We start from the raw sequence: 14,351 nt of genomic DNA, 5'->3' as shown, positions 1-14,351 counted from the left end.
GAGTTGCTAGAAATAGTGCTTCATCTTGTCCATCAACACTTACTTATCTTCGCTGCTCTCGTATGCCGCATCGGAGGAAGTGTAATTGCTTTGATTATCGACATTGCAACCATTTTGCTGCTGCTGTGCACCATTAACGGCATACTGTGTATTGCCATTCAAGGCTAATGGTGCCACATTGCTATTGGCTACTGGTGTTGTTGAACCGCTGTTGACACCAGTGCCACCGCCTGCAGCGCCACCAGCAGAGTAGGTGTGATCCTCACTTGGTGAAGATGTTATAACGGGCGCACTACACACGAAAGGAAAAATATATATTTCAATAGTTCCAACATTGTAACGGGCGCACACAACTTACCCATTCTGGAAAGTCTCTGCAAACACCTTAGGGCCATGTTTCAACGCCAACATTGCCGTTGCAGCGTTTACATCGTCTATGCTATCAGCGCCGCAGTCGCGTGCCAAGCGCTCGATACTTTCGTAGCTGCTAAAAGGACCCAATATAGAAGTGCTACCGCCACTGACACCATTCTGCTGCACTGGTGGGCTATTATAAGTGTTATATTTGTTGTTGCTGCTGCTATTGTGATTATTCAAATTGTTATTATGATTTGTTGTACTATAGTCGGACGGAGTGTCTTCGTCGGGCACATCCTGCCCACCAATGACTTTTGACAATTTAGGATACAGTCGCGGATCAATACGCGGATTTATGTTTGATTTAGGCGCTGGACTGCAGGCACCGCCACCGCTGCTGCCCACACTGTCGACTGTGTCGTAGCCAACCAATGAGTCATTGCCGCCAGGGCTCTTGAGCGATGCCGACTTATCGACGGCCGAGTTGGGGAAGAATGGCGAGCGATTTAGCGCTTGTATGAGATTTTGTCTTTGTTGCGGTTCCACGCGCCAAAGCGAGCCTTTGCCCATATTCTACGAAAGAAATGTATGGAAATGAGATATTTATAATAAACTCGTTTTCTATAGCATATTGAACACTATATATTATACAAGTAAATAAGTAAATTTCGCCTGCAACGAAGCTATAATAACCTTCACAGGTGTATTTCTTATAGCAAAAAAGAGTATAAAAAATTATCTAGATTTTGAGCGGTCAGTTTGTATGTCAACTAGCTATGGTGGTCCGATATCAGCGGTTTCGTCAAATGAATAGCTTCTTGGGGAGAAAATGACGTCTCAGATCGATATGTATATACAGACAGGCATGACAAAAACAGCTCAGCTCGTCTGATTAATCAAATAGATATATGATTTATAGGTTTTCCTCCAACGTTTCTTTCTAGGTGCTACAAACTTAATTTACCCTGTTCGGAATATAAAAATAATAAAATATATTCTGGAAAACTCACCGGCGCTTTCTCCACTTTAACAAAACTCTTGTTCAAGGACAAATTGTGACGAACGCTGTTCTTCCAACCGGCTGGCGCCGTCTTGAAATACGGAAAATGCTGCATGATCCAAGCATAGATCTCTTTAACCGGCAAAGCTTTCTCGTTTGAGCCTTCAATGGCCATGAATATTAAGGAACTAAAAAGTCAAAAAATAAAAATTATAAATTACTACTTATAATCTTTTCCTTTCTATAACTCACCTAAAACTGTAGGGCGGTTTGTTGTGTGTGTGCACAAACGGATCGTACGGCACATTGTTCGGATGCTTTTGCTTTTGCGGTGTGACGGCACCGTTGGCATTTAACCCACCACCGCCTCCAGTGCTGCCGTTATGGCTATTCTTCGAGGATGCCGATGAACCTGAAGACGACAGTTGCTGCGATTGCGTGGACTGGTGCATTTGATGTTGTGGTGTACTGGTATTGTTGCGGCTCAAGCCGCTTGAGCCATTGGTGGATATTTCGAAATCTTTCAAAGAGTCATTATCATAGCTGGAATAGGAGGTGGGTGAACGCATCGAGTTGCGTTGTTGCTGTAACTGAGGTGCAATAAGTGGATACATTTCTTTGGAATTATTTGGTTCTGGCGACGACATGCTTGGGGAGGAACTGTAGGTAAACAAGTAATTTATTAACAATTATTTCAAAATGCAAAGAAAAAATAATAAATAAATATACATTTGATACTTACGCCACACTTTGGTACTGCATTATGGCGTATGTGGGCGGCACACCCACTGCCACTGGCGAGCTGGTGATCGTGTGCACGCTATTTGTGGCGACTGCTGACACACTGCCCAGCATCACTGTCGGCGGCGTATTCGCCGTGCTGGAGTAGTTTATGGCACCGCTACTGCTGCTGCTGCCGTTAACAGCGCTGGTGTTGTGACTGTTGTTGGCTGCGCCAGCATAGAATGACTTAGAAACTGGACTATTACCACCGTTTACGGCGGCCGTGGACGATGAATTGGATGACACTGAGACGGACGAGGAAAACGAACTGCTCGAAGAAGCTGGCGAAGCAACTACGGTTATGTTAGAAGTTGCGGCATTAACAGCGCCATTGGTGCTGTTGACATTGTTGGCAGTTGTGTTGGCGATAACACCACCACCGCCACCACTACTGCTACCACCACCGCCATGATCCAGTACGTTCATCTTTTCGCGCAAATATTTCTTGTGCGGGTGATGTGTGGTGCTGGAGGCGCTGCTACCGCTGCTTGTGTTGTTGTTACTAGCGACAGTTTGTTGCTTTTGCTGCTGCTGTTGTTGTCCTTGATAAATTGTGTTAGTCGTGCCGTTGCCATTGGTAACCGTAACAACACCGCCCGGCAGCGTTGTCAATTGCTTCGACAGGCTAAGCACTGTCGTACCGTTATTGGCGCCGGCAACGCTCAACTGAGTGGATGGCGCCGTCGAGTAAGAAACAGATAGTGCGGCAGGATTTGAAGCAGCGGCGGAGGCGGGTGTGCTGGCTACAATTGAATGGGTGCTGTGAGTCGAAGAAGGTGAAGAAGGCACATAGTTGCTAGAATTTATATTATTGCTGTTATTATTTGCACTATTGTTGTTGCTGCTGCTTAAATTGGTCGGCGTTATAGTGGTGCCACTGCTGACATTGCCAACACCGGCAGCACTAAGTAGTTGTCTCGGCTGTAGTGTCGGTATATTACCGTTCGATTTGTACTCGACAACGGTGGTGGTACCGCTCGGTCCCATATGCACCGTAGTCGTGGCGCTAATGCCGCTGATATTGCCGAAAATGTGTGCCGGCTCATCTTTTCTACCACCCGCAGCAGCAGCCGTGCCGTCGTGCTGTGGCAGCAAAGTGATCGGTGTACCAGTTGTGATTATATTCCCGAAACGCTTGAGTTGCTGCAGATCCCCAACGCTAAGCGCTGTTATTTGTGTGCTGGCTTTCAGCTCAGTTGGTGTAGTGATGTTGTTGTTGGTATTATTAGTATTATTGCTTATGCCAGCACTTGTAGTGCTGACATTGCCACTGGGCGTGGTGGTGGTCACCTCTTCGCTGCCCACATGATGTGGCAGCTCCTCGATCAGCTCATGCGCATTGCTAGCGCTCACTATGCAAATATTGCCGCTATTCGCTGCTCCACCCCGCTTTACATTGGCGCCGGCGGCACCACCCGCCGAACTCGTAGTCACTATGCCTTTAATCAAATTGCTGTCATTCAGCCACGCTAATGATCGTAGCTCTTCATCATTATCACCCGTAACGCTAGTTGTTGTGGCAATGACACGCCCAACAGCAGTGGCATCTCCACTCACCGCGGCACTACCATTCAAGTCCATCGGTTCGGTGGCAAGCAACACTATGTTGCCCACGCTGGGCGCTGCCACATTGCCGTTTGCTGCTGCGGCTGCTGCCGCCGCTGGCGTTGGACCTTCGTAGGTGGTAAACTGTCCATTACCATTGGGCTGTAATAAAACATATTTGGATGTGGTGGGCATGTTATTAGTGTTGCTGCTGAAAGTTGTGCCACCGGTGCTGAAGATTTTGCCGCCTGCTTTACCGTTACTGAGGTTTGCGCTCAGTATGGTTGCTTTGGCAAGAAAACTATTTAAACTATTATTACTGTTGTTGTTGTTGTTGTTGCTGCTGCTGCTGCTGTTGCTACTGCTGCTGATAAAGCTGGTAGCGTTGCTGACGGCGGGACTAATGTTGCTATGGTTAATGCTATTAACGGTGCGTAAACCATTTGTTGCTGCTGTGACCAGGCCGCGCGTTTGCGTAGCCTGTTGCAAACCCTTACTGGTGAGCGAAGCGGCAGCGTTCGCGGGCAACAGGTGCGAAGGTTGGATGAACAGGGCGTGGCCGTCGAGTGGGATGGTGGAGAAGACAAGATTACCGCCACTGGCGTTGCCGTTACTGTTGTTGTGATGATTATGTATGCTGTTTGTGATGATATTGCTATTGTGGCCGAGATTGAAATTGTGATTGCGAGTAGTGTTGTTGTTGTTGTGACCGTTGCTGTTATAATTGGCGTTGTCGTCAACAGCTGTATTATTATTGTTGGTGTTGATCACACGCTGTAGGGTGCGTAAGCTGGTCAAATCATGTGTGGTTAAAATCTGTGTAGGATTATCCGGCGACATTCTGCAAAAACGAGAGAACAACAGAAGTTAGCAAAATTTTCAGGAAATATGAAAATTTTTAAAATTTCTGCTTAAATTGACAGGTTACACTAATTATATTTATTTAAGCCGCCACAAGTGTTGCAAGTTTTTCGATTAAGCAATATTGCATTAAAAATTTGATTTTCGATTATAAATTTAAAAATTAATTTTTGAAATTTATTTTAATTAAAATTTCCGGGATTACAAACAAAAATAATTTAAAAGAATTATTTTTAAAAGCCGTACTTGCAACCCTAGCACACATGATTATTTTTAACCGAAACCAATAAGAAAACTTATGTTTTCCATAAGTAATCGGGTAATTGCACGAAAAAACACAATTTCAGCTGAAACTGTTATAGCTGTCATAATGTCTCATACACGAAATTATTACGCGACATATAAAAAATATATAACAATTTACATACATACATACATGTGTACATACAGACTTAACCATTTATAATATAACACGTAATAAGTCAACTAGTAGAATACAACAACAAAAATCTAGCCATTGATATGCTTAACACCTCTCCAACTTTAACAAACAATTTTGGAACTTAATCGGTTTTTTTTTTAATTCTCGCTGCCATAAGCAGATAAATAAACATTGTATGCGTTGCTAGATAAGATAAGCTAACAAAACTATTCTCAAATATAAGGCGTCACATTTTGTAAAACTTAGAATGTATTAGAATAAATATATTTTTTTATGTATACCTACGAAAAACATACATATAAGTATATTATATAAAATGCGAAAAGTAGCTTAGTACAAAATTCAGCAATATAGAATGAGTAGACTGTATAAAAAAGGAAAAGTGCTATTAAATGCGCAGCAAATAGTAATAAAATATTAGTATGCGAAATATCTGTGCAATAAAAAGCCAAGGTTATACAATACATGAGTACATAGATTGATATTTTGTACGTCTCAAAGTGAGTGTACATATATTGAATAATATATAAATACGTATTATGTCTATATATATATACATACATATGTATAGAACATAAAGCGTATTTTTATATACAGTTTAGTAAACACGTTTTTTTTTTTAAGTTTGGAAATATTTGAAGAAAAGTAAAAGATCTGCGTAAAATGCAATTTGGTAGCGTAGATAGGTAGGTAGCGGTGCAATTTGTCATTTTTAGATTTACAACTTATTTACTATTTTGCAGCAATATTATTGCATGTTCAGCTTTCTTTTTTGCATATTTATTATTTGATAATTCCTTGTTTGCAATTTATTACACGCATGTATTTTTTTGCATTTAAAAATTTTATTTAAATTTCATCATTATACACAAAATAGCAGTTAATTTCATAAATTAAGCATCTGTAAGTCATTCACAGCACATGCTGATGTAAACATCATGTTAGATATTTCACAGCGTTTACCATTTTGACAAGTCATTGCATGTTCTTTCAACTTAATCTCAATTTTTGCACTTATTGGCATTTCACGCAGAAAAATTTAGTTTGCACTAGTCACTATTGTTGAAAGAATTCTTAAATAGTCGCACAAGTATTTCAGCATTGATTTTCGCAAGTTTTATGTGTAACTTGTTTCAATTGTCACGGTTACGAGCAATTCAATAAACTGTCAAGTCAAACTAACGAGCTGACTGCGTCTCTAATGCGACAAACCAATTTCGCAAATAATAAATGTCAAAAAATCATTAAAAAAAAAAACAAATCAGCAGCAATTATTAAAAAAAATTTTTCAATCAAAAATTAACAATAACAAAAATGCAATGTTGTCATAATAAAATTATTGTTTGTATCTTAAAGGAACGAACTAGCGCTTATGCGTCGGAATGTTGGTTTTATAATTGCCTAGATACGCGCGACACAATCGTCATCATTATTGGTAACCGCTTGCAAGTCGACTAAAGGAATTTCTATTCAATATTCGTGCAAATGCTTATGCAGCCGCTAGCTATAGTAGAATTTAATAGTGCGTCGCGTCAGCTTAGAGCCGATGCCAATGCCGCTAGCCGAAAAGTTGCTATAGTTACTTGATTGTAAACAAAAATGTATAAAAATGCTTGTAAATCAAATCAAATATGTGTTACGATTATTTACTAGAGAGAAAACGAATAGCACAAATAAAGCTAGAGGAGCAATCAGCAGGTGAACGAGAGCAATAACACATACACACATGTACATTTATGCGTATATATACATACATGGGAGATTAGTGGGCAACGTCAAGGTGTTTGCAAGCGTATGCTTCGCAATCTCAAAACATAAACGAGCATTGTTGTACCCGCCAAGTTATGTAGGAATGCTCGTACATCCGAATCGGCATGCTTAGCTGGCACTCGTAACAACAAAACAACAAATTGTTGTTAGCGGGAAAGTGCCAGCACCAAAGATTATAGTGCAAAAATGAGTTAGTGTTGGTTATAGTGAAAGGTAATGTTGTATTTGTGTACACAAAAAAGGTAAACATGTGACCACTGAACTTTAGTGGGGAAAAAAGAGCACAACAAAAACACGAAACATGAATGAGAGCAACTCAAGAAAAGCGAGAGCACACAAGTGTGTCAGAGCGCATATAAGCCGGTAAAGCTTTTATTGTACTACAACTACAATGGCAACTTTGCATACACTTATGTGTGTATGTATGTATGTATATTCACTAAAAACCGGGCTAAAAATATATACAATGCTCCCAGCAAAAGCAAGCATGTATAACTGAAATTTGAGAAGAAACTAAAGAGCTCATGTTGGGGCGAAGAGCTGCCTCGAGCGTCTATAAAAGCAATACGTATTGGAAAGCGCTCTTTTGACGCTCCATAAGCGCTGCATCAAGTTAAAGGTAAAAAATAAAGTTAATAAAAGCGTCTACGTTGACCGCGACCGCGACCGCCACTAGTCGTTTTGCAAAACCGGAGATAGACAACAGCGCAGTCGGTCGCCGTTTTAAGGCCGTTCCGATGTGTGTCGACGCCGCCAACGAAGTTGTCTCCGTCGTCATCGTTTTTAAGCGTTGGCATTTAATCATTTTTCGCATGCATAAACATTTTTTTTGTTTATATTCCTAAATGAGAAATTCCGATACATAGGCTAATTGACGAAAACAATACAAAATGGAAATGTGAAGAAATAAAATGAAAATGAAATGTTGCGGCGGCAAAAGCTTGTTTATAAATCAGCGAATGCAAAAAGGTATACACACATCCTTATGTTCATACCATACATACATATGTACATACCCGTGTTATGAGTTTAAAAATTTGCTTTAGACAGCCATTTTCCCTTGCAGCGCGTATGAAAAATATTAAAAAATTTATTCGGATAATTTTTACAGTGACTTTTACACGCACCTGTCACTCAATAGCTTAATTATTGATAGTTTTAGAGTTCGTTTTGTCCGCACACATTATTCGTCAATTTACAGAACCTATTGCAAACCGTTTTCTGTACAAATCCAAAACCGATAACTCTTCCAGCGTGTCATAATAAATAGCATACCATTTCTATCACTGCAGCAATAAATTTTTAAAATGTAATTTTCCACTTGCCTGCAATTCTTTACAATTTTCCCCTAATTTATCAACACATTATTCGTTTACAACTCCCCCATGCGGTTTCGCTTTATGCTCGTCGCACTTTTCTAAATGTCAAATGTCATGTGTTGGTATAACGAACCGAAACAACAACGTGTACTCACGCCGCTTGACAATAATGCAATGCTTTTTAAACCCTTTGGCCCACATTTACGCCCACCTATTAAGAGCATTATAGCTACTCTTGCTTTTTCTAAACCATGTAGGCTGATTGAAATGCTCTGCGCTGCTCTACTCCCGCTGGTCTGGTATGTTTGGGCTGCATGCCAGATTTCACCAACTGTGCGTGCAACAGTGAAAGAGCTGTGCCGAAGCTATAAGCAAATGCAAAGAGAGCACAGTGACAAATAAGGCGCAGACAGCGTCGCAGACTTGTGAAATGAGACGCGGTGGACAGCGTTTAGAACGCGTGCTATTGCTACGATTATCGAGTGAGTGGTGAGTGCGTGAGCAAACGCTTGGGCGGAATTGTGTGGAGTGATGATGAAGTGCGTTAATTACTTAGAACACAAAACCAATAAAAAACACATAACAGTGAGCACGGAGACCTTCAAAAGTCAATGATGATGACATAGTGCAGCCAATACATTTATAAGTATTATACATACATACATATGTAGTATGTGTAGTATACGAAAGCTTGTAGGAACAAGTGGCTGGCTACCTGTCGTGAAAAGAAGTCTGAAACGCTAGCAATCACTAATAAGCATTATGAAAGTACATAATATACATACATACATATGTGTATATGTATGTATATACAGCTCTGTGAGGAAATATTGTGGTCTTATTGATATTAGCGGCTTAAGTGGATTTGTTGACTTTGTAGGTTACGAAAATATAAAACTGTTATGTACATAAGTAAGTACATGCCGAAACATGTCTGTACTTGATTTGCCTTTAATATGAGCATTATTATATAAAAAGTATTTTATTGAATTATAACTAAATTTTCACAAGATCTGTTACTTGTTAAACAAAAATATATAATTCGAATAATAATAATCATAAATAAAACCATTCACAATAGACAAGGGTCGCAAACCAAATAATGCATTAAAAGTGCACGTGAATTAATATTTAAATTAATTTTTTTGCTAACTCAAAAATCTGAATTCAAAATCATTTTCGAAATTCCAATCCCAAATATCGGATTGAAAAACCGAATTGTCAGTTTATGACAGAAGAGGTTAGATTTTTGATAATTATACTCCGAAAAGAAAAACGACTTTTTTGAGAACCCACCATTTTGTCAAAAATTATAATTTTCTTTCGTTTTTCTTTTAATTTGCAATAATTTTAAGCAGAAAAATCCATTTTGTCAAAAATTATAATTTATTTTCGTTTTTCTTTTAAGTTGTGATAATTTGAAGTAGAAAAATCTTCTTCACCACCAGACGTTTATTTTTCGGAGGTCCTTCTTGGAGATCAACTACGGAAGCAATGGAATCCAAAATTTTCAAAATCAATTTCAACTTTTATTTAAATATTAAATAAACTGCATTAAAATTATTAATATTATATTCACAAAAAACCGTGTTTTTTTCTAACTTGCAAATGGATATAACCCCTTGATGCAGAAACAAAGATAAAACGGTAAAAAGTAGATGTTGTACAAGAAAGCAAATCTAAATTAGGTTAAATTGCAATAAAGTATACTTCATTAATAGTTATAAAAATGCATATTACGTGCATTGACCCGAGTTTTTCATGGCAGGGAAACGCGGAAAAAATACTTAGAGCACTAAGTCATTGTCTGAACACATACATATGCGCACACATATGTATGTACATATATAAACCGACGAGCAAATGCGAAAATCATGTTGTTAATAGAACACCACAGAAGTTTTCCCCTATCAAACTTGGCAGCTTAGAATGCAATTACCACGCATGCGCGCACACCATGCAACAACAAGAGCAGCTCGCATCAAATATACAAACATACATATGTATGTATGTATGTATAACGTTTTGGGCAGTAGTTGGCGGCAAGTGTGGGCAACAAGAAAGCGCAAATAAAAGTCAATAAAGTGGAAGACAGCCAACAAAACGGTTATAATGGCATGGCATGTGTGTGTGTGTGGCGCAAAAGACTGTGACGTTAGGGAAAAAAGCCAAAGGAAACGAAGGCTTAGCAGAGCGTCAGCGACCACACACAAGAACTATGTAAACTGCAATAAACAATAAGCCACTTACATACGTACATACATATGTATGTGTGTATAAGTGTGACTGCAGAACTTAAGTAGCAAAGTAAAGCGGTAATAACTTAGAGCTTTCTTTTCAGAACCGTGAGGTGAGTATGTTTACTGCGCGCTTCGGCTGACAGCGGCATTTAATGATGATGTGGCCACGTGCTATAGGAACAGGCTAGGATATGAAACGGCTAAAAAGAGAGTGAAAAGTAATCAAATAATTCCAACATTGATGCGCGGGAATAATGCATGCAAACTTACAGGCATACTATATTTGTGTGTAAATGTATGTATATGTGTATATTTGTATGTATCTATTTAAGCACGAGCGCAAATTGCTGAGAACAAGTGAAATGCCAAACGTTGAAGTGTGAAAAAATAATATAAACTTTGTATTTGTATGTATGTATGTGTGCGCGAAAAACAACTATGCTTGTATGTGTATGTGTGTCGGCATATGAAAGTATAAACGGAAGGAAGGTCTGATAATCACGTTTGTCCAATTGCCATATTTCACGTTTATTTTTTTCGCTCTCTTTACACACAAACACACATGCATATTTACTTGTATACATTATTGTATAGTATATGTACTATATGCTTTTAGCGTGCTTTTCAATTATTTAGAGCACACGAGCGTGCCCGTGTATAGTTTGCTGCGCTTGAACCTAACTGGCAGATGTGCCTTCAACTCACACCTTCTAATTGCAGCCAGAAAAAATAAGTGATGTTATTGTTGCTTTCTTATTGCACAATATCAAAGTAAATAAATGTATAAAAAAATAGCATAGTATAGAGAAAATGATGCGAGTGGCCGGAGCAAGCACAATAAAAGTTATGCCCTTGTGTTTACATTTTTATCAGCAATACTAATGCCAACAATCTCATTAGAAATATGTATGTGTGTGCTTTTTTATTCATAACTTATTTTGCTTTATTAGGCGCGTTATTTATGTATGCAGATAGGCATAAGTATTGGGCGCTTATAGAGAGGCTTTATTTTTACAAAAATTATTTGAATTTAAAAAAAATAATTTGTTAAAAAAAATTTGCATTAAAAAGACATTATTTGTTAAAAAAAATAAATATTTATACTCAAAATAAAAAACTATTCGCATTTAAAAACCATTTGTGTTAAAAAAAATTTTGCATTAAAAAATCATTATTTGTACTTAAAAAATTCGTATTAAAAAATATTAATTTAAATTTAGGTTGAAAATTAAATTTTTTCTTTTCATAATTCGTAAAAAATATTTAATATCTATTTTTAGCATTTTAATTAAATTAAATGCACCATATTTTCATTTTAAGAATTTGTTTTATCAAAAATAAATTATCAACGACTATAAAAACAACTAAAATGCTATGCAAAATTAATAAAAGTATAAAATTGCAATCGCAACCTGCACAAAACGCTTTGAAGAAAGCTGTAAGGTGAGCTACAACAAAGTGCAGAGAAGAAAGTCCAAATAGAAATACACAAAAAGAGCGCAAATTAAGATGAAAACAAATGTCTGGCGATGAGCAGAATGGACGTGCAATAAAAATGTCTGAAAATTGTATAAAATTTTTGAAATATCAACAAGGTATATGTACATACATATGTATGTACATTCATACTCGAACACATACATATACACATACTCTTGCATTAATGCATACATCCTTATATATGTACATGTGTACATCAGTACATATTAAAAGTGAGTACTCATATGAATGAAGACCACTATTCATACAAGAATCTTGTCTGGTCGAGCGATAGCAGAAAATGGCGTCTTAAATGGCGCATGAAATTGTGCTAAACAATTTTTGTTTATTTTTGTTTGCTACACAAGTCCACGAGAGCGCCTGTGAATTTTTTTATTATTATTTTTACCTGTAATTATACATTTTGCTAATTGGTTTGGAATTTGGCAGTTTACAAATAAGGAGCGAGTTTTATAAGGCACGCTAAATATGGAGATTTCATTGTTATTGTTGTAACGATAGAAAAGCTTTCTTGATAGACACACCTAGTACGAAATAAAAAAAATGGTTTTTATATATTTCAATGGTATATTTTTTGATCTGATCAAAAATTGAATTTTGGCGGTTGTAAACTAATTTCGATGAAATTCTACTTTTTTCTTTTAAAACGTGATTTTGTCAATTTTTGATTTTTTCGACTGTAGTTCATATTTTTTTTATGTTTTAATCCCTATAAACTGGATTTTTGAGGCTGTGCCCCCAAAAAAATTCTTTATAATTTTTTGAATTACTAGCGAGTTGACAGCGCGTGACTGGAGCAACGTCCGGGTGTGTTCCGCATACTAAGGACCAGTGGTGTAGAGAGAAAAAAAAGTCTACAAAAAATGCTGCAGAGCACCGGGCGCCTTTGAAAACTCCACGCTTAGGAGGAATCGTCCCCGATCCGTCCCCCTCTCACATTGAATGCTAAGGGTCGACGGTCGACCGCGGCACACCGTGTTTCTCCATCATTGAACTCAGATTAAATGGCTTAAAGATAAATCTAATTCCAAGTGTTTGCTTAATAATATATAATATTTAACCGTAATTTATATAGCACTGCGTTTAATGGCTTTTTCTATATTAATTCCGTTTCATTTGTTTCTTCTTTCAGATACAGGTTCTAGCGCAATAATTAAGCACACTTCCAAATCAACTCAGTTTTTTTTGTTGCCAAATAAACGAATTCATTGCAATTTTATTGTGAAATCGGCAATAAGTGGAAAAAAGGAGGCAATTGAACAAGTTTCTCGATTTATATAGTAAGTACATATGTACGTATGTACATCAAATACAATATACATACATATGTATAGCAACAATTTTTTTGCACATGTAATTATAATCAAACACATCGGCACATAGTATTATTCACTGAGTAAGTGACAGCCAATGACAGCGAAAACGACAGCTATAAATAAAGCGCAGTAAACAACGACGGCAGCCAGGCATATGAAATAAACAATGAATTAAACGCAAAAAATAATAATAATACGAAACTTGCAAAAAAAAACAATCAAAAATAATAATTAAATACATACAGCAAAACATACAAAGAAGTAGCAAAGTAAATATTAACACAACTTTTGTATGTCTGTACATCAGGGAAAAAAGCACAAAAAGCAAAGTGCGAAACCGAGAAAGAACGCTAAATTCGGCATTAACAGCAAAGTGAGACACAGTAGTAAGTGCACAACAACAAAAACTTGACACTTTGAGTTGAAAAAGAAGCTATAGAAATCAACAAATATTAAGTGGAATACTACAAATATTGTAAACAAATGTAAAAGTCAAGCGCGAATTCAAATGCGCTAACAAAACAAAAGCAAAAAACACGATGCGAGTGTATAGAAAATAGTTAACAAATATAAAAAGCAAAGAAAAAACAAAAAAGACGCTTTTACAAAGCCGCAACAAACCAAAGCGACGAATGAGTGAAAAAAAGAAAGCAAAAAAATAATTATGCAAAGGAAAAAATTGACGATAACAAAGTAAAAAATAAAAACAAAAACAAAAAAATTATAAAAATTGCAATGCCGTATGGCAACGCCATTATATGCTCAGTTTTCAAGCGTTATGATAAATTTTGTAATAAGCGTTGTTGGAGTGCAAAAAGCAATGTAATTGCAAAATGAAAAAAAATATGACTGATAAAATATGGAACAAACGCAATAAAAACGAGATGATATTTATTAAACAAACGCAACAAAAAGGGATATTTATTAAACAAATACACAATATAATAATGACAATTATTACACTGTGAAACACGCTGCTGCCACACCAATTTTTTTCGAAAGTCATGAGGTAGTACGAAAACACGTTAACTTCTCTGTACTTTCGTGAAGATATTTCGTTCAAAAAAACCGTTTTCCATACAAGGCCTTGATTTTGATCGGACAGTTTTTGACAGCTATATGCTATAGTAGTCTATTCTGAAAAATTTATTCGAAGTTGTAGATAATAATCTATGCAAATTTCGGTGCAGATTGCTTGTCAAATACAAAGGTTTTCCA

The 14,351-nt window shown here is 37.2% G+C and overlaps 1 protein-coding gene across 4 annotated transcripts in view; it reads right to left on the bottom strand.

Annotated features, from left to right (window-relative positions):
• LOC120776082 (putative mediator of RNA polymerase II transcription subunit 26) overlaps nt 1–14,351 on the bottom strand; it is a 64,339-nt gene that overhangs the window by 3,729 nt on the left and 46,259 nt on the right. For all 4 annotated transcript variants that reach the window (XM_040106555.1, XM_040106556.1, XM_040106553.1 and 1 more), the window contains exons 2-6: nt 2,100–4,526; nt 1,610–2,017; nt 1,368–1,545; nt 359–930; nt 44–292 (exon numbers count right to left, since the gene is read on the bottom strand). In XM_040106555.1, the coding sequence (XP_039962489.1) occupies nt 44–292; nt 359–930; nt 1,368–1,545; nt 1,610–2,017; nt 2,100–4,525 (3,833 nt within the window). In that variant the 5' untranslated portion in view covers nt 4,526. The remainder of the gene's footprint in view (nt 1–43; nt 293–358; nt 931–1,367; nt 1,546–1,609; nt 2,018–2,099; nt 4,527–14,351) is intronic.

Source organism: Bactrocera tryoni, chromosome 4 (genome assembly GCF_016617805.1).
Source record: "Bactrocera tryoni isolate S06 chromosome 4, CSIRO_BtryS06_freeze2, whole genome shotgun sequence".
Taxonomy (NCBI): Eukaryota; Metazoa; Arthropoda; class Insecta; order Diptera; family Tephritidae; genus Bactrocera; species Bactrocera tryoni.
This window is presented reverse-complemented; position numbering and strand designations above follow the sequence as displayed.